This window comes from Vipera ursinii (assembly GCF_947247035.1).
Source record: "Vipera ursinii genome assembly, chromosome: Z".
Lineage (NCBI taxonomy): Eukaryota > Metazoa > Chordata > Lepidosauria > Squamata > Viperidae > Vipera > Vipera ursinii.
The window spans coordinates 23,982,084-24,004,176 of record NC_139517.1 but is presented as its reverse complement, the minus strand read 5'-3'; the positions used below and the strand labels follow the sequence as shown (position 1 = coordinate 24,004,176).

Genomic DNA, 22,093 nt, shown 5'->3' with positions numbered 1-22,093 from the left:
TAAAATTTTCCCCAAATTTCATAATACTCTGACTCTGTCATATCTTTAATTATCATTGTTAATCTGTTCATTTCCGAGCATTCCAATATTTTCCCGATCACCTCTCCCTCTGGGGTTTTTTCAGTGCTTTCCAATTTTGTGCAAACACAATCCTAGCTGCAGTGGTTATGTGAATAATCAAATATGTTTTCTCTGGGTTTCTACTTGTTTCTATGTATGGGGTAGATAGTTCTTACACAAAGAGAACCAATGAGAGAGAGACAGAGAGAGAGAGACAGAGACAGAGACAGAGAGAGAGAGAGAGAGAGGAAACTTGATTAGATACAGAAAAAAAGATTTTTTCTTTTGTTTTTTATGAAAACTTGATAAGAAGAGTGATAAGTCTTCCAAGGAAGTAAGATAAGAAAATAATGCAGTTAGTAAGGTATGGTACAAAAATGCCATCATGTAAACTTTAAATCTTGTGTTTCTTTTTTCTTCTTCTTTGTTTATATGTCACCCATGGCACTGGAGCGATTCAATATAATATAATGCAAGATAATATAATCCCATACTGATGTAGGTAGTTTTACCCACTTCAAACAACAGCTGTTGAAGGAGAGGAAGAGGTTGATGTCACATTCTCATCTTTTTCCTATTTTGTGTTGGTGGCTTTCATTTGTTCTTAAAGTGGTGTGTGCAAGAATATTCCATGTCATGTCGGTAGGCAGAGATAATAGGAAAACCTCCTTGGAGTGTTATAAATACAGAATTATTCAAGGGGATTCTTGTCTTTTGAATGGTTGGCTAGAACCACATTGATTCCTTTAAGTCATTATCTGAGTTTCATGTCTGTGTTTCTTTCCTTGACAGATTATTTCATGAATCCCTAGTCCTTATTACTGCATCAAACAATATTTTCAATCATCATTGGCTTATACCTGAATATGTCCTGTTCATTTTTATTGAAAATAAAAATAGAATCATGGCCTATTTTAACACCTGGGGGAATAATAAATTAATCCATTGAGATTATAGTTGAATAATTGGCTGCAAATAATAGTTGAATAATCAGCTACACAATTTATATGCATAATCAATTTCAACAAATGTATTTCCTCACAACCAATTAAGAATAATAGGTTCATTGGGTGATAACTTTTTTCCTCTAATGGCAAGAAATGAAGTTTTATAAAGCAAACATGTTTTGCAAAGGTGAAAATCATTCAAGATACTTTCTACAAGGAAGATTGATTATTTGCATCCCTTCTAATTACACTCTGTTGTTTCCTTTGACTCTTGGGCAAATTTGTCTTCAGTTATAATTTCCTCTTATTTAATGGAAAAGATGTCTCAATGAGGTATGAATTATCTAAATATTTAACTTGGAGTCAAAATATTACAGTATGTTTGACAAATAATATACAGGAACCTATTTTTTTGAGGCAGGCAAACATACAATAAATGTGCCTAAGGAAAAGAACAAAGAGAAAGCAAGTATTCATCATGATATGTGAAGACCTAACATAGATTAATCCAGAAGGTAGTAGTTGTATGATATAATTATTATTCTGACCAACAGAGATTTTTAGAAGATTCTGTTTGAAGGACAGGCTTTCTCAACTTTCTTGCTAGACAAAGAAACTGTCAGAAAAGAAATATGGGTATATTTTGAAAGGTCCTGCAGAGATTTCACACACCAGTTTCAGTTGTTGACTTTAAAAAATGGAATATTGCACATCAAGCATGTATTTTTTTATTTTTTATTTTCCACCTTTTTAGCATTTTTATAAATAACTCAATGCAACAGACACACCTAATACTCCTTCCTGCCCCTGTATTCCCCAATGCAATAATCCTTCCTATGTTGAGATTGGGCTGAAAGAGAGTGACTGGCTCATAGTCACTCAGCTGGCTTTCATGCCTAAGGTGGGACTTGAACTCATATGCTCTCATGTTCTAGCCTGGTGCCTTAACCCCTGCATCAAATTGGCTCTTTTTATAATTCCATCGTATGTAAAAAAAATACGTTGTAAATCAAATAGCTGAGCAATGAGTCTACTCTTGGCAATACTGTAGTAGCTTGCTATCTTTTTGGATATTCATTCATACAGATAAAACAAAAAGCAAAACCATTCATACCTTAGTTGGCAAGGAATTGAGGGCTGTGAGTGTTATACGAAACCATTATTGTAGGAGAAGAAGAGTGGCGGGTATTAAAGGGGGAACCTTTAAAAGAATTTAGGAAGGCTCTGAGGAAAAGAGGCTTGGAAATGGGATTAACAGCTGGTAGCTTTCATTACATGCCAACAAAGTTCTATGGCATAATACAGTAGGACAGGTTCAAAATCTCTTGCATCTTGTAATTCATCTCTAGCCTTTCACGTTGTCAAAATAAATTCTCAACATCTCCATGACTTTTATTTTTTTAAGAAGGTGGCCTTTCCCCCCCAATGTTTGCTGATAATGTTTCTCACTGATTTGTGAGCACTAAAGGCACATCTCAGTTAATAAATAATTTTAGAATCTGGAAACCTAGAAGACTGTGATCTAAAGAAGAGAACAAAAACCAGGAGTGTTAACCAAAAATAGTGAGTTGATTAAGTTGAGTTGAAGAAAGCACTTTTCTCCTTCCATAGTGACCAAAATCATTCTACTATTTCTGCAAAGTGGCAGAGGCAAACACTTTTTAAATACATGCTTAGATGACTCCATTATTTTCGCCATTGTACGTAGCTCTGTCACTGATGGTAGCGCCATCCACAAAATTGTCTTTATCTACATATCTGTGTCATATTACATTGTCTCTGTCATGCTCAGAAATGGGATTGAGTTAAAACAGATGAGATTTAATGCTTTATAGATATTTATCTCTTTTTTTGTTATTTTCTTTCCTTCTTTTTTAGTGATGGAAAACGAAACAGAAATGAACAAATTCATTTTAATGGGCTTGACCATTCACTCCAACTTTCAGTATCTTGTCTTTACAATCTTCATGCTTTTGTATCTGGCTACATTAATGTGGAATGGTGCTATTATAGTTATACTTTTAGCTGTACCACACCTTCACACTCCTATGTATTTTTTCCTTGGAAACCTTTCCTGCCTTGATATTCTCTTTTCAACAGTCACTGTACCAAATATGCTAGCTGGATTTCTTTCAGAGCTGCACACAATATCCTTCAGAGGCTGCATGGTCCAGCTACACTTTTTCCATTTCTTGGGAAGTAGTGAAGTCATTCTCCTTGGAATCATGGCCTATGACCGTTATGTTGCAATATGTGATCCTCTGCGGTACACCCTCATCATGAGAAAAGAGGTTTGTCTCCTAATGGCAGCAGCTGCCTGGTCTGCTGGATTTTTTCATGCCTTGATGCATGCAGTGGTGACTGCTCACCTCCCCTTCTGTGGATCAAATCATATTGAACACTTTTTCTGTGACATCAAGCCTTTGTTGAAACTGGCCTGTGGTAGCACATACCTGAATCTTATGCTCCTCAGTATTGTGACCAGTTGTATTGTTATGGGTCCTTTTATTTTCATACTTCTCTCCTACCTCTATATTATTACTTTCCTTCTTTTAAAGGTTAAGTCCTGGAGTGGTTGGCAAAAAGCCTTCTCTACCTGTGGATCCCACCTAACTGTGGTGGCTTTACTTTATGTTCCTGTATTGTTTAATTATATGATTCCCACTGTGGGTAATTCATCAAAACAGGATATGATAATAACCCTTATATATAGTGCAATTACTCCAGTTTTAAACCCACTTATTTATACTTTGAGAAATCAGGAGGTTAAGCTAACAATGAAGAAAGTATGGAGAAAAAGCAACCTCTTTTTGGTTAATGGAAATTTTGGAAAGATATTGCAGTTATGATGGTTCAATATCACAAGTGGACCTTCTATCATTTCTCAAGCTACAGTTTTTCAAATAAGCTCTTTTAAGTTTCATAAGGAATATGAATAAATAAGCCTCTTTTCCTAACCACTCTTAGATAAACTAATTTACAGCTAAGGAGAGATTTTCTGAGTGGCAGGATAAAAAATTCACTTGATGAGTTATTTTTTTCTGAATTAGAAAGGAATAAAGATTTTTTTTTAAAAAAAGACTTAAAACATTTGTCAAAAAAGCTTAAAAAGTAGTCAGTGTAAGAAAATTTAAAATAACCTTGACAATGCCATGCTCCATTAGGTCATCATTTCACAAATATTTCTTTATCTTAACAAAGAACCAGAATAACTATGTGTGGGCAAAAAAGTAGTGGGAGCAAAAGGGACTTCTGACTGCCTGCTGGCTTCGCCATCGACTTTCTTTGTGGAAAGTTGAAAGGTAGCATCAGAAATCTTCTGTGCTGTCCTACTTACACCCACCCACATTTTGAGGAGTTAGGAGTCTTTATTGAAGATTCCAACTCTGAATTAATATTCCCAAGAAATTCCCTTCATTAACAAACAAAACACCTGCAATGAATTCAACCAAGGCAGCTCCACTGTGTCAGGACAAGTCTGCAAAACCAGAACAAATCCCCAAATCCAAGGCAAATCCACAAGACAAAGGGTAAGTCCAATAACCAAAGCCAATTCCACAAAGTCAAAGTAAATCCAAAGGTCATAAACAAGTCCAGAGTCCCTGAAACACAATGCAAAGCCCAAAACAAGAGTTACAAGCACAGGAGCGCACTTAGTCAGGAAACTGACACATTGTTCGCAGCATTGCTCCCTTCTTCCATTTTGCTAAATAGCCAGCTCCTGGTACAGATCATTAAGAAGGGACAATGATGCCACCTCACAAGTAGTCAGACTGCCATCCATTGTTCCTGTCTTTTCTTTGCCCTATGTGCTCTCAGTTCAGGTGGAGAAGGAAGTTCTTCTTCCTCATTGCTGACAGCTTTGTGCTCCTCCATCCAAAGCCTCAGGGATTTCCTAGTGTAGCTGCACCTCAACTATCCAACTTTCAGATGGCTGCTCATCTGGTTGTTCTCCCTGCAGCCACTCCACCTCACTTGGATTCACAGCCCCAGTATTGGAGCCATTGGCTCCCCTCCTCATATGCCTGGGATCAGCTCATCCTCCTTTGAATGAACATCAAAAGAGGCATCTGGGGAAGGGTCCTTCCTTCCTTCCTTCCTTCCTTCCTTCCTTCCTTCCTTCCTTCCTTCCTCCCTCCCTCCCTCCCTCCCTCCCTCCCTCCCTCCCTCCCATCTTCCTTCCCTCCCTTTCCTGCCAATTTCCCCATTTATTTATTTGAAAGAAATTTGCAAGAAGAAATTTAGTGAGCAAGTAAGTAGAATTGTAAATAGCTGCTGAATGGTGGAAAAATGAGCAAGAGAGTGCAATTGGGTGTGAGTTCACAATTGTGCATGGGGTGTACAAGAAGTGGTACTTGGGTTGGGAAGCTGCATGGATAAGATGATTCCCCCTCTCACACCCTGCCAGACCCATGAAGTATCTCTTGCACTTTTATTTTGATTAGAATCCTGTTATGGATTTTGCATAAAACTGAAAAAAATGAATTCATTATTTTAATAATTGTAGAATGTTATATGGCAGGATCTTGGAGGATGACTTTTTCTGCTGATGTACCTGCTCTATGAAACTTAATTCTCTCCAAGGTCAGATGGCCACAACTTTGATGGTCTTTCAGAAGGACCTGAGCATTTGGCTTTGCTATCTGCCTGGGAAATAGAGAATGGTGAGCAGCCCATAAAATGGCTATATTGTTCTTGAACTCCTGGTGACTACTGTTGATTAATTGTTTTTGAAGTTTGTATTATTTGTACTGCTGTTGTATGTTTTGGATACTGTTTATGTTTTGATTGTAAACCACACAAAGTCATGAATGTGAGATGGTTGGCTGTATAAATTGAATGAATGAATGAATGAAAACTTCATGCCAGAAACTACTATGTTTATAAAAGGGAATTAAATCACTCTTTTTTCAGTGTCTGCAAGATATATACTGTAGATCTTGATTTCCTTAGGAGTCAACAACTTTCAGAAGTTAAAAAAAATCAACTGGATAGAAATCATCAAAAGATGGAAATAATGCAGTAGCAAAGTAAATGATCAGTAGACTATGTGTGTGTGTGTGTGTGTGTGTGTGTGTGTGTGTGTGTGTTTGGCTTGCTAACAAAGAATTGTTAGCAAGCAAAAAAAAAAATTACACAAATATGAGCTGCCAGTCCTGTGGATACTGCCTGTAGATGGCCTTGGGCTAGGCTGAAACAGGAAAGAAGATTTGTCCCGTGTCTGGGACTAAGCAAGTGTATTCTGAATGCTTAACAAACAATTAACATATATATATATATATATATATATATATATATATATATATATATATATATATATATATATATGTATACACACACACACACACACACACACACACACACACACACACACACACACACACACACATATATATATATATATATATATATATATATATATATATATATATATATATATATATATATATATATATATATATATATATATATATATATATATTTGTGTAAATTACTAACAAAGAATTAAAGGGAAACTGAGATGCATTTCTGACTCCTTAGTCGTCCTCAGCCAGCCATACCCTTCTGAGATTCGAACCAGGGCTGATTGCATATGAGGCAGTGTTATTTGCCTCTAAGCCACAAGGTCTCTCTCGCTCTGTTAGCTTTTTTTCTGCAAGGGAAGATATGTTTCAAATGTTAACTATTTAGATTACCTTGCTAGGCCCCAAACATGGGGCAAATCTTTATTTCCTGTTTTCAGCCTTATATATATGTTTTCTGAGGTTTTCGCGGGTGTTTGTATGTGGATCTTTGGTTATTCGGGTTTTTTCCCGTGTAGAACTAAAGGTGTAGGCGCAACGTTTCGACGGAATCCCATCCGTCATCATCAGGCTGGTGGCTTTAGCTTACTTCTTCTGGGAGAAGCATGTGGCTGTTTGTTCCTCTTTTTTAAACTGCCAGAGGGGGTGTGTTCTGTGGGTGGAGGTGTGCTCTGATTGGGTGGGGGACCAAGTGTGTTCTGATTGGGTGGGAGTGTGTTTTGAATGGTGGGTGTGTTCTGATTGGGTGGGGGTGTGTTCTGTTCCAGCCCATATACTCAGAACACACCCCCACCCAATCAGAACACACCCACCATTCAAAACACACTCCCACCCAATCAGAACACACTTACTCCCCCACCTAATCAGAGCACACCTCCACCCACAGAACACACCCCCTCTGGCAGTTTAAAAAAGAGGAACAAACAGCCACATGCTTCTCCCAGAAGAAGGAAGCAGAAGCCACCAGCCTGATGATGACGGATGGGATTCCGTCGAAACGTCGCCCCTACACCTTTAGTTCTATGCGGGGAAAAACCCGAATAACCAAAGATCCACATATGAACACCCGCGAAAACCTCAGAACATATATACATATACATATACATATACATATACATATACATATACATATACATATACATATACAAGCAAGGGAGATATGTGTTAAATGCTTGTTAACTTATTTAAATTACCTTGCTAGGCCCCAAACATGGGACAAATCTTTATTTCCTGTTTCAGCCTAACCGAAGGCCATCGACAGGCAGTAGTCACAACAGTGACAGCTCATATTTGTGTAAATTTGTGTAGATTGCTAACAAAGAATTAAAGGGAGACTGATATGCATTTCAAACTTATTTGTTTTCATCAGTCAGCCATACCCTTCTGAGTTCAAACCTGGGCTGATTGCACATTAGGCCGTTGTTTTAACCTCTAGGCCACAAGCTCTATCTCACTTTGTTAGCTGAGAAGCAAGGGAGATATGTGTTAAATGCTTGTTAACTATTTAGATTACCTTGCTAGGCCCCAAACATGGGACAAATCTTTATTTCCTGTTTCGTCCTAACCGAAGGCCATCGATAGGCAGTAGTCACAACAGTGACAGCTCATATTTGTGTAAATTTTAGATTGCTAACAAAGAATTAAAGGGAGACTGATATGCATACACACATACACACACACACACACACACACAGAGAGAGAGAGAGAGAGAGAGAGAGAGAGAGAGAGAGAGAGAGAGAGATTGGGCATTAAGGTTCAAATTCATGAGTAATTTATGTTTAACATTTCCTTCAGTTTGAGAAGGCAGAGATTTTTTTATTTGTTTGGATCCATAATTTAAAGCAAACTGAATAACCTGAACCTCTCAGATCAACATAAGAACTGGAACACAATTAGGCCTTGGTTACTTCACTTCTCTCAATTTTACAACACAAATCGGTTTATTTTGAAGAATGTGGTATCTGGGTGATATAAATAGTAAAATAGATGTGAGTTATTTTATATCTGTTTTAAATCAAGGGAAATTAACTGAATATACATGATTAAAAACATCTAAAGTTACCAATGAATCTAAATAGTACCACCCCACTGTTTTTGTTAATTTTGTAATTCTCCTCCAAGCAGATTAATCCCACTGCACACTTTTCACACTTAAGTGTCATCACTTTCATCTCAAATATCTTTAGTCCTCTCTGTAAATAGTACTAGGAAGCACAAGTTGGAGAGAAATGGTGAGACATGTTGGACAGAACATCTAGACATACAATAGTTGCTACATATTGTGTTGCATCTGGCCCTGAGGTGATTATTTTCAAACTGAATAGGATCCCCATACTGATACCCAAGATATATTATGCAGTAGCATGCATTGAGAGGGTGAATACTAAATAAGTAGAATATCTAAATTATTTGCCACATCCCTTGTTTTTAATCCTAAATTAAAGGTTAATTTCAGTTGTCACTGGAATATTATTATAACAGACTCTCCTACCTTTTTTTTCTGTCTTCATATTCCAAAATATTGGTGGGGGGAATGGAATGGGAGTATTATTTTTCTACTGAAATTATAATTGATTAATTGGCTGCACAAATTATGTGCATGCTCAAAATAGATAAATATATCCTCATAAGAACAATCAAGAACTCTATTCCACAGATTACTCCTTTTTTCCCTAATGGCACGATATGTTTATAAATGAATCACGTTTTTGAAAACATGCAAATCATTCTGAGTGAGTTTTACAAGGAAGGCTGATTACTTGCATTCTTTCTAATTACACACAGCTGATTTTTTTTTTTTAACTCTTGGGCCATTTTATCTTCAGTGATCTTTCTTTATACCCTAGTAGGAAATAGGTCTTATCAAGGTATGAACTGTTTAAAATTAATTAATTAAAAATGAGTATCTGATGAATCTTGTACAGTATGAACAGCCTAGACTGATCATACTGTAAAAAAGCTATTTCCTTCTTCTAAGAAAACAGTATTCAAATTTCCTCAATGTCTTCAGATTCTGTTTCTCATTCTTATAGTTTTATCACTCTGATAAGTAACCACTTGTCAGAACCAACAACAATAGTTTCCTAAGAGGTCATGTTTTGGGGAGTGATAACTTGTGGCATATAGCAACAGCTAGAAATGTTCCTTTCTTCTCGGCAGAATCTGTGAATTGAACAAGCAATCTATACTGAACACCTGAAGAGACTTTTAAAATGGCAGATAATACTAGAATTTGGTGACCTAGATCTTTATAATTAGGAAAATGGAAAGGATCTTAATTCAATAATATTTTAGCAGATTTAAATTCAAAGGATAGAATTCAGGAGGTCATTGTTATTTTTTAAGTCATCGTTCTATTATCAGGGTCAGGTTTACATTTTATAAACTTACCTCTGCTTGGATGGTTTTGTCACTGTAGCTATGTCACTTTGGCTTAATAAATGAAATAGTGTCATTATTTATCCAAATGTCTATGTTCCAATATTATCTGACTCAGAAGATGGATTTAGTTTGGTAGATACATATGTAGTGTACTTAGCTACTTTAAATATAATTTGTTAACATTTAATTTATCCTGCATAATCTTTTTTTTATTTTAGTGATGGAAAATCAAACAGAAGTGAGTGAATTCATCTTAGTGGGGCTGACAAATCTCTTCAAACTTTATAATGTACTTTTTATAATCTTCTTGCTATTATATCTGGCCACATTAGTGGGGAATGTTGCTATAGTTGTTGTTATTTTAATTGAACCACATCTTCAAACTCCCATGTACTTTTTCCTTGGAAATCTTTCCTGCCTGGACATCTTCTATTCCACAGTTACTGTTCCAAAAATGTTAGCTGGATTTTTTTCACATCTGCACATTTCCTTCAAGGGCTGCATAACCCAGCTGCATTTTTTTCACTTCTTGGGCAGCAGTGAAGTCATTCTCCTTGGAGTCATGGCCTATGATCGCTACATTGCAATATGTAAACCTTTGCATTACACTCTCATCATGAGAAAAGAGGTTTGTCTCCTGATGGCAACAGCTGCCTGGTTCATTGGTTTTTTCCATGCCTTGATGCATGCAGTGGTAACTGCTCATCTTCCCTTCTGTGGACCAAATCATATTGAACACTTTTTCTGTGACATCAAGCCTTTGTTGAAATTAGCCTGCGGTAGCACATACCTTAACCTCATGCTCCTCAGTACTGTTACCAGTTTTGTTGCTATGACCCCTTTTATCATCACAATAATTTCCTACCTCTACATTATCACTTTCCTTCTCTTCAAAATACAGTCCCAGAGTGCTCGGCAAAAAGCTTTCTCCACATGCGGATCCCACCTGACTGTGGTGGCTTTACTTTATGTTCCTGTGCTGTTTAATTACATGCTCCCCACTGTGGGTGCCCCATCACAACGGGAGATGACATTAACCCTCATATACAGTGCAGTTACTCCAGTTTTAAATCCACTTATCTATACATTAAGAAATCAGGAGGTTAAAAGGGCGATGAAAAAAACTGTTAAGAAAAAGATTTTCAGTTCCTCATGAAAACAAAAGCTGGAATGATATTCTTTCCAGGATGGTTCAATTTCACAAATAAAATTTCAAATTTGCCAAAACTGGCATTGTTCCAATCCATTCAGTTAGATTGATTGATATGATTGTATAAATCCACCCATAGATGTTTTGATATGCAATGGGCACCAAATAATTTAATAAATAAATAGTCATCTCACCATTTTTTTAACATTTTATACCAGCAAAAATAATTGAGATGACATTGACATGACAATATGCTCTGAGCAGTGAGCTTTTTTGTGTGTGTGGCTGATTTCTACAGTCCTATTTCTACAGATTGATCCTTAAAAAATTCTCCATCTCTCCTAACCTCTCAATTCTCATTTATTTATTGGATGAAAATCATTTGAAGCCTGTTTGAATTACTTATGATGGGAAAGACTGATTTGCAAGCATACTATTAATGTACAATAATACTTTGTTTTATAATAAAGAATCAAATCGCACAACACCATAAATGCTCCTTACTGGTCTCAATATGACTTACTTCCCCCCCCCCCAATTAAACAAAATTAAATGTTTAAATTACACTCCTTTGAAAAATTATTTCAGCTCATTTGAAAATCTTGCTGATGAGCTATTAGAATGCCATCTATAAATTTGGTTGAGTAAAAGTATGTGTCAACCGGTTCCCCAGAAATATAATTATCTTGACATGTGTCCCAGTTGAAAGGAGTATCTGGAATTTAGGATATAGTGTGACAACTGTTTTTATAGGGGGGAAAAAACAACAACTGCTCATGCTGCCGCATTCTGTACCAGCTGAAGCTTCTATATGTACTTCAAAGGTAGCCCTTATAGAGTACATTTTAGTAGTCCATCCAGGAGATGATCAGGCATGAATAACTGTGCAAACTCTCGTAATCCAGGAATGGGCACAACTGGAGCACAGCAGAAGTCATGCAAAGGCACTCCTGGTTATGGCTTCCATCTGTTCCTCAGGCAGGAGTTATGAAGCCAGAAGGACCAGGTTGTGCATCTGATCTGTTTGGGATAGTGCCACCACATCCAGCACCAAAGATGTTTAAGTCCCAGATTAGTAAGGCCTTAAAACCTCTAGCCATTCAATCCTGCCAGGGTTTAGGCAAGTATCCTGTTGTTCCCCATCTAGACTCCTACATTCTACATTATATGACATTTGAAGCACTACTATGGCATTTCTAGGGGCTCAGAGATATAATTGTGTCTTGTTAGTATATATATGATACTTTATCCATAGTGATAGATGAGCAGTTTCATGTAGATGTTAAACAGATCAAGTAGAACCAGGATGAATGCATTACCCACATCCCATTTCTTCCAGAAATCATTTAAAACTATGAGCAAGGCTGTTTCCTTCTGTGACTGAATGACCACTCAGTGACATCTGGCTTATTAACAAGGTTTATTCAGAACAAGGCAAGAAGGTACAGACGGGCTCGGCTTTTGTAGCCGGCAGCCAGCCAGCTGGTCCAATCAGAGGCCAGTCTTTTTGCGCCACGGTTCTCTCCTCCAATCGTCTCCGCGTTTTCTGACAGCTCTCTCTCCTCGTGGCTGGGCGGTTCCGCATTGTTTTGACAGCCGTGAGCTGTCAACCGGTTTGCGCTTGCGCTTTGCTGGGGAATTTTGACAGCTGTCAAAATTCCCGCGTGTTCTCCTGTCAGACGGCTTTACCTCATAACTTTAACACATTTAACATTAATAATAACTTATTTACATATAATACAGTCCAGGCATGAAATTTGACTGAAAGGTATCTAGATAATTCACTTCATCTAGGGTTCACTGAAGCTGCTGCATGACCACCTTCTCCACAACCTTCCTTAGAAAACAGAGATTGAACACTGGATTAAAAATGTCCATTATGGTGTGATTCTGCAATGCCTTCTTGAGGATGGGGATGAACTTATGTCTCCTTGAAAGGTGAAGGAAAACTTCCTCTCTCAAAGATGAATTAACAGTTGCCAGAATTGTCCCATTCAGGGCAGCAAGCTAGCAAACAGAGGCATGGTTCTAAGGAGAAGGTGGTGTGGTTTGCAATCAAGTTGATCCCATCTACTTCCTGAGCCCAACAGATTCAAACCATTCCAATATAACAGGGTAAGACTATGCCTAGATATCTTTACCAGAACTTCACTCAACTGGTATCTAACTGGGAAGAAATTTGGGCAGTTTTGTCCAACAAATGCTCTGAAAATTCCTCTTTCTGGCTCTGCACATGAATCACTGAGTTCCCCTTGTTCAAATGGGCTGGGGTCAAAAAAAGCCAGGCCAGAAGACAGCAATCTGCAGACACAATAAGGAAATAATAATAATAATAATAATAATAATAATAATAATAATAATAATAATAATAATAATAACAACAACAATAACAACAACAACAACAACAGCAACAACAGAAAAATTGTTGCAAGCTGTGAAAACAGAGAGCATTATCAAAATAACAGAAACAAAGGCAGAATATAAGGAAAAATGGCTGGATGATAAATTAAATAGATGGAAAACCAAAGTTTTGCATGGACAACATTTGAAAAACATTGAAGGAAAATATGATAACAACTTGACATGGGTATGGCTTAAGATGGGAAATATCAAGAAAGAAACAGAAGGCTTAATACTGGCTGCTCAAGAATAAGCACTACAAACTAATGCCATGAAAGCGAAAATACAAAAATCTACTGACAATCCAAATTTCCAACTTTGCAACAACAAAGCTGAAACTGTTTCACATTTAATAGGTGAGTGCAGCAAAATCACACAAACTGATTACAAAACTAGACATGACCAAGTTGCTAAACTAATGCACTGGGCATTGTGTAAAAAATGCGACTTGCCTGTGTCCGAAAAGACGTGGGAGGGTGGAAAAAGTTGTCGAGAATGAGAGGGTGAAGATCTTGTGGAACTTCTGAATACAGACAGATCACCATTTATAACACAACACACCAGATATCACAATTGCAGAGAACCAAAACGTACAGCTGATTGATATCACTGTACCAGGAGATGCCAGAGTTGAAGAAAAAGAACTGGAAAAAATTACAAAATACTGTGACCTGGCCATCGAAACTGCACAATTATGGATAAAACACTTAATAGTGATACACATTGTCATCGGGACACTGGGAACTATGTCCAAAAACTTTGCAAAATACATCAAGAAATTGCAGCTTCCTGCAATAACTCTAGCAAAGCTACAAAAAGCTGCGCTACTCAGAACACCTTACATTTTAAGGAGATACCTGGTTAATACCTAGGATGCTGGCAGCAACCCATGTCAACCATTAATACCACTCAATTTGAGTGTTCAGTAGACTGAGTATCATGTTTTATGAATAATAATAATAATAATAATAATAATAATAATAATAATAATAATAATAATAATAATAATAAAAAAAAAATAATAATAATAATAAAATAATAATAATAACAATAATAATAATAATAATAATAATAATAATAATAATAATAATAATAATGGTGGTGGTGGTGGTGGTGATGATGATTGATGATGATGATGATGATGATGATGTTGGAAGGTACCTTGGAGGTCATCTAGTTTAAGCCCCTGCTCAGGCAGGAAACCCTATACCAAATGGCTGTCTAGTCTCTTCTTAAAAACTTCCAGTGTTGGAGCATTCACCACTTCTGGAGGCAGGTTGTTCCACTAGTTAATTGTTCTAACTGTCAGGAAGTTTCTCCTGACAGCAATCTAGGTTGCTTTTCTTCTTGACTAGTTTCCATTCATTGCTTCTTGTCCTGCTTTCAGGTGTTTTGGAGAATAGCTTGACTCCCTGTTCTTTGTGGCAGCCCCTGAGATATTGGAACACTGCTATCATGTCACCCCTCAACCTTCTCTATGTTAAACTACACATACCCAATTCCAGCAACTGTTCTCTATATGTTTCAGCCACCAGTCCCCTAATCAACTTTGCAGCTCTTATCTCTACTTCTTCTAGAGTCTCAACATCATTTGTTCTGTTCCCCCTCCCTCAAGGTACAAACAAACAGACAAGCAGGTACGAAAAAAAGGGTTAAGTCTTTATACCACAATATAATTGCTGTCCGATAAAGTCTTGGCAACAAGCTACCCACAGTCAGCCAAAATAGGCTAGTTATCTTAAACATTCACTGACATGAGATAACTGCCAACAAGAAAGTCCAAGAAAGTCCAGACAAACAAACCAAAAAGCTGAGATGAAGAAGCGTAGGAACGAAATCTAGACCAGGGTTCACACAGGTAGAGAAATCCAACAGGCATGACCAGAAGCTGTGGTGAATTAAATTGTTTGTCACAAAGTTCTGAGAGCAGCCACACCCCCTTTTGTACCTTATGGGGTGTGGCTCAATGACTCAGCTACTCCCTGGCCCTCCTACTAAACCTACATTGCTGCAAACGCTTGGCCCTGTGTCTTTCTTGAGGGTCCAGCCACGAGTCATCTTCACTAGACTGTATTTCCTGCAGCTGCTTGAGCTCCCTCCCAACCTGACTACTCCCAGGCTGCTCCTCTCGGCCTTCAAATGGAGATGGAGGCCTTGCCAGAGAGGAGGGCCCCGGTGAGGAAGGCCTTGCCAGTTCTTCCCCATCATCCTCAGAGTCCTCTTCCTTGGTTTGGACAGGTGCGGGGGTCGGGTCCACAACATCTTTTTTACATCCTGGTGGCCAAAACTGGATGCAGTATTCCAGGTGTGGCCTTACCAAGGCATTGTAAAGTGGTATTAATACTTCATATGATCTTGATTCTATCCCTCTGTTAATGCAGCCAAGCACTGTGTTGGCTTTTTTGGCAACTGCAGCACCCCTGCTGGCTCATATTTAAGTGATTGTCCACTAGGCCTCCAAGATCCCTCTCACAGTAACTCCTATTGATCAAGGTACCACCTATACTATACTTGTGCATTTGGTTTTTCCTGCCCAAATGTAGAACCTTATTTTTTTCACCATTGAATTTCATTTTGTTAGATAGTGCCCAGTGTTCAAGATATTCCTGTATGTTAAGCCTATCTTCTGGAGTATTAGCTATTCCTGCCAGCTTGGTGTCATCTGTAAATTTGATGAGTTCCTCATCTATCCCCTCATCCAAATTGTTGATGAAGATGTTGAAGATCACTGGGCCCAGAACAGAGCCTTGGGGCACCCCACTACACACTTCCTTCCATTTAGATGTAGTTCCATTGAGAAACTACACTGATTACAGCCTTACAGTCAGCTACGAATCCATCTCGTGGTGATGCTGTCTAACCCACATTTTTCTATCTTTTTTTTTATTAAAAAGTTTCACAATACATTTTATCTTTAGCAAACCAAAAAAAAAGAAAAAAAACCCTCCCAACCCCTTCCCCCCCACCCTCTTCCCCCTCCCCAACCCTCCCCAACCCCTCCCTCCCTTTCCCCTCTCCCCCCCCCCGGCTTCCCAGAGCAAAATACAGGGTATAAAAATACAATCATGATCTAACTTACGCAAACAATCCTAAACTATTTAAACTACCGAACTTTAACTCATATAAGAAAACTCCAAACATATATATATATATATATCATATCAATAATTATACAAATACAAAATAATACTTTCCAATCTAATACCAAAACACAGGATATAAAAATACAAACAAACAATCATGATCTAACTTACGCAAACAATCCTGAGCTATTCAAACTATCAAACTTTAACTCATATAGGTAAATTCCAAACATATATATATATATATATATATATATATATATATATATATATATATATATATATATATATATATATATATATATATATATATATATATATATATATATATATCATATCAATGATTATTCAGATACAAAATAATACCTTAAATTCATATTATCCTAATATATTATACAAATTAAAATACCATAGATTACTTCCAAACTTAAAAAAAATTATATATATAATCACATCATTCTTATATTCTTATATTCTATTACCTACTCCAATATTGCCCATAAAAGTATTACAAATTAATTTCAATCACACATAAAACAATTTATAACAACCTTTCCTTCTCCTAATATATTATACAACTTAAAATACCATACACTACCTTCCAGGCTTACAACTTTCCATCCAAATAACAAAGCATAACCTACAGAATATCAATAAACACTACTACAAATCTTCCCAATTAAATTTTCATAATCATCTTCAAACTAAAGCAACACAAAATATTATATAATTATTTTATAAGGGTGAAAAATGAATCCCCACATACTTAATCCTTCTAGCATCCTTATTACATTATTATCTCTTGCAATTATGCAACTAAATCCTCAGGTTTGCTTCATTCTTCCAGAAGCAGCACACCTCTTCCAATTTCTGGCCTTCTCCCGTGGTGATGAAATTTGACCCACTCCTGTAACTTTCACATCTGCCTGCGTTAACCCTTCAACATCTTGTGGATTCTCTCTGGAACGTTGAGGCTCTCTGTCACCTTTTTTCTTTGTAGACTCCAAAGACGATATGGGGACTACTTTTAAAACATTACTGTAAAAATCACGTGCCTGAACCACCGTGGTAAGACAATGCCTTGTACCTCCATAAGTCACCACCATACCCTCTGGTATTTGCCATCTAAACTTAATATCACGTCGTCTCAATTCTTGTGTCAAAAAAGCAAATTCCTTCCTTTTTCTTAAAATTCTTGCAGGAATCTCTTTTAAAATCAAAACTTTTTGCTCATCCATTACAAAATCAATATTATAGGAGGCCTGGATAACTTCATTTCTAATCTTTCTCTTTGTGAAATAAACCACCACATATCTGGGTAATTTCCTTTGTCTTGCAATCCACGAATTAACACGGAAGACTTTATCTATATCTTCCATTATTTCATCTGCTGGTCGCTCCAACACCCCTTCCAAAACCTCAGAAACCATTTTCTCCAAATTTTCCTTAGGGTTTTCTTTAAGGCCTCTGATTCTCAAAGCAAGCTCCATCTGAAAATACTGTGTTGAAATCAAGTCATAATCCATTTTCTCTATTACATTTTCAGTTTCTGTCATTTTGGCTTCCAATCTAATATCATTTTGAGCAAGATCTTCCACTCTGTCCTCCAAAATCTCAATACCTTTAACCATGCCCTCTATTGCAGATGTAATGTCTGCTCTCATTTCTTTTAATTTCTCTGTAAACTTCTCCTCCAACTTTTTCTCCATTATCTCAACAAATTGCTGCATTTGCTTTTCCATAATCTCGTGCAACAGACTCTGCAAATCTTTTGCTGTAAAAGCTAATACAGATTCAGATGCAGAGGACAATGAAGTTTTCAGCGAAGACTGCTGCCTCAGGGCAGGAACTTTAGAAGATATAGCCGTCATTTTCACCCTCTATTGTTAACTACGCACTTTCACATGCAGATTCAGCAAAGTCCATTGAGTTAAAGATCAAAGCATCATCTTCACCAAAATCTCCTGCATTGCTCTGCCTGCGTCCTCGTTCTCAAAAGCTCTTCCTTGCTAGCAGGGATGGTTGCGAACGCCCTGTTCTGCTCCAAAAAACCTGGAGCAGAGGCGCCTCGCAGTCCGGAGCATGCCCAGGCTTCGGGGGGGGTCAATCCTTCCGCCGCCAAAACTATAAGTTCTGGCAGCCCCGGAGAGATCTACCCCTACCTGGACGCTCACCCCCTCCTCTTCTCCCAAGGTGGGGGCTTCCGAGCCGCCAAACAGCTGATCAGCGCTGTTTTCGGTGGCTCTACGGAGCTGCGAGGCTGACAGCTAAGAAATGGCTGCCTCCAGCGTCGCCTTGCCATCCAGAAGCCCCCACATTTTTCTATCTTATCAAGTAGTAGGTTGTGATCTACTTTATCAAATGCCTTACTGAAGTCCAAGTAAATTATATCCACAGCATTCCTCTGATCCACTAATTTTGTCACTTGGTCAAAGAATGCAATAAGATTTGTTTGGCATGATCTGTTTTTGATAAACCCATGTTGGCTTTTAGTAATGACTTTGTTTGCCTCTAGGTGTTCACTGATTCATTGTTTGATTATCTTTTCCAGAATCTTCCCAGGTATTGAGGTTAGGCTAATAGGTGTGTGATTTCCTGGATCCATTTTTCCCCTTTTTTGAAGATGGGACCTACATCAGCTCTTTTCCAGTCCTCTGGTAGATCCCCAGTGCTCTAGGATCTTTGAAAAGTATAGTTGAGTGGTTCTGAGATCACACCTGCCAGTTCCTTGAAAACCTTGGGGTGTAATCCATCTGGTCCTGGTGCTTTGAACTTGTCTAGGCTGGACAGGTGCTCACTTACCATTTTCTTGCCTATCTTAACTTGTGTTTCTTTTCTGTTTTTTATGGCACTATTTTTTATAGGCTGGTCTGTTTTTTTCCCCTTTGTGTAAAGACAGATGCAAAAAATAAGTTAAATAGTTCTGCTTTCTCCCTGTTGCTTGTCACCTTCTTTCCACTTTCCCCCACTAATGGACCAATCATTTCCTCATTTTTTTTCTTGTTTTTTACATGTTGAAAGAAGATTTTTTTTGTTATTTTTGACTTTGGTCACAAGTCTTAGTTCATTTTGAGCTTTATCTTTTCTCACTTCATCTTTGCAGGTATGGGCTATTTTCTGATATTTTGCCTTAGTTATGTGCTCCTCTTTCCACTTGTTATATGTGTCCTTTTTTTCTTTCAATTTATCAGAGAGTTCTTTATGCATCCATGCTGGTTTCTTTTGAGAGCTGTTATTTTTTCTTCTTTGTTGGTATTGTGCTACACTGGGCCTTTATTATCTCACTTTTCAAAATTTCTCAAGCTTCTTGAGTTGTTTTCCCCTTTAGGATTCTCATCCATGGAATCCTTCCCAAGCTCTCTCTAAGTTTATTGAAATTAGCTCTCTTAAAGTCCAAGACCCTAGTTTGTCTGTGTTCTATTTCTTGTGCTTCCAGAATATTGAATTCCAATATTGCATGATCACTTCCCCCCAAGGTTCCTGTGTCTTCAACACTTTCTATCATTTTATCTTTGTTACTGAGAATTAAATCCAATATGACTAATCCCCTAGTTCCCTTCTCTACTTTTTGGGAGACAAAGTTGTCTGCTAGGTTTGTCAGGAATCTGTTTGATCTTCCACTTGGTTCAGAGTTTGTCTCCCAGTTGATATCAGGGTAATTAAAGTCCCCCATTACTATTGTAATGTGCTTCCTACAGACCTTAGTTAGCTGATTAGCAAAAAAAAATCATCTATTTCCTCTGTTTGGTTGGGCGGCCTATAGTATATACCTATGGAAATGTCATTTTTCTCCCCTTTATATTGACCCAAATGCATTCAAGTTTACAGTTTTCATCATTGTTGTGCTCTATTTCTGTAGAGACAAAGTTATTTGTTATATTGAGAGCAACTCCACCTCTTCTTTTGTTTGGTCTGTTTCTTTTAAATAATTTAAATCCCTCCAGCTGTGTGTTCCTTTTGTGGGTTTCATCCCACTATGTTCCTGTAATGGCAACAATATCATATCTGCCCTCATTTACCTGAATTTCTAGTTCACTCTGCTTACTGTTCATACTCTGTGGATTGGTGTATGGACATTTGAGTCCTTTATGACTGACCTTGTGTTTACTTGCTACTTAACTTGTGTGGTGCCTGAGTTTCCCTATTTTCTTAGATTGCCGGGGACAGTGATGTTCTGTATCAATTATAACTCACTGTCCCCATTGTTTAGTTTAAATATTCCTCCAGAAAAGCTTTGAATTTATTGCCAAGTAACTCAGTCCCTTTCTTGGATAGATGCAAACCATCTCTTTTATACATTTTTTCATTGAACCAGCTACAGACATCATGACTAATATAACCAAAGCCTTCTCCTTTACCACTCCTTTAGCCACATATTTTATTCTGCCATCCCTACCATCACAGGCTAGGCATTAGTAGCTGCTCTCACCTATGCTTGGTTATGATCTTTTATTGACCTCTAGCAATGCTTTGAACATCTTTTCTACCATTTCATCTCATGCAGCAATTCTGTAAACCACGGAAAGCAATGGAATCGATAGCAAAAATAAAATCATACAGGGACAGTCTGATCCAAGGTATTGTCACCCTCATAACAAAACCTTCTAGATCATACAGATCATTAGGAACAATCTCCAGCTCTCTCTGGAATCTTTCCAGCTCATTCAGTCATCAGGGTAGGACCAATCAAATTAATCCCATATCTATGTGGCTTGGGGTGGATCACATGGTCCCCAAGGCATTAGCTCACCAGTGCAAGGGAATCACAAACAGCTCCCTCAAATCCAGATCACTTGATCACTGCTTTGACAAAAAAATCAAATCAGGTCACCATCCCATGTCTCCTGAGCTATTATAGACTCCATTCCCAGGAAAGACAAGTTGAAATCCCCCAGGACCATAAGCCTGTAAATTCTACTGCCAACCCTGAAATAGAATCAAGGACCTCAGACAGGAAGGTTGCTATTCAGCAAAGAGGCTGGTGCCATAGAATTCAACTTAAGTTGACTAGATCCTAAGGCTGTTGACTAGATCCTAAGACTGTTAGTTGCAGAAAAACTGATTCCTAGAATATTGCTGGGTGGCAGGATAAATTAGGATACCCACTTTCAACTGTATTTGGTATCTGTATCTAGTTCTCCTTTGCCTGGAAAACTGCCTGTTGTATAAAGGGTATGTATGATTATTTTTTAACATGATCTTCATACATTTTGAATTTTCATTCATCCCTCATCCTTAATACTACTTAAAATGTTAATTTCAATCCTCAAGTTGTTATATATTAGAACATACTCTCCTACATTTATTATTAAACATACAAAAAATTAATGCCTCTATTCTAATGCCTTGGGAAACAATTTTATTCATTAATGTTAATTAGCTACTCTCATCCAATACTTTTATCCCTATATGGGCAATCAAGTTCATGAATTGTATATTTTTCCCTAGTGGTCAGAAATTATGCTTTATAAGACAAACACATATTGAAAAAAATAAAAATCATTCAAGATGCATTCTGCAAGAGAAATTGATTAATTATATCCTTTCTTGTATATTGTTAATTTTTGATTCTTGGGCCATTTTATCTTCAGTTACCATTTTCTTACAGTGAGAGCCAATTGGTATAGTGTTTAAGGCATCAGGCTAGAAACCAGGAGACCAGGGACAAGTTCTAGTCCTACCTTAAGTACAAAAACAGCTGGGTGATCTTGGACCAGTCACTTTCTTTCTTTCTTTCTTTCCTGGAAAGGAGGCATGGCCAACCACTTC

The 22,093-nt window shown here is 37.5% G+C and overlaps 2 protein-coding genes across 2 annotated transcripts in view; both read left to right on the top strand.

The window, feature by feature from the left end:
• LOC310650046 (uncharacterized protein) overlaps positions 1 to 10,847 on the top strand; it is a gene marked incomplete at both ends in the record, with an annotated part of 33,234 nt that extends 22,387 nt beyond the window's left edge. Inside the window, 4 exon segments of the mRNA XM_083378884.1 lie at positions 2,886 to 3,298; positions 4,413 to 4,537; positions 5,592 to 5,671; positions 9,910 to 10,847. Of these exon segments, the coding sequence (XP_083235010.1) occupies positions 2,886 to 3,298; positions 4,413 to 4,537; positions 5,592 to 5,671; positions 9,910 to 10,847 (1,556 nt within the window).
• LOC310649223 (olfactory receptor 12D3-like) overlaps positions 1 to 22,093 on the top strand; it is a gene marked incomplete at its 3' end in the record, with an annotated part of 92,108 nt that overhangs the window by 22,905 nt on the left and 47,110 nt on the right.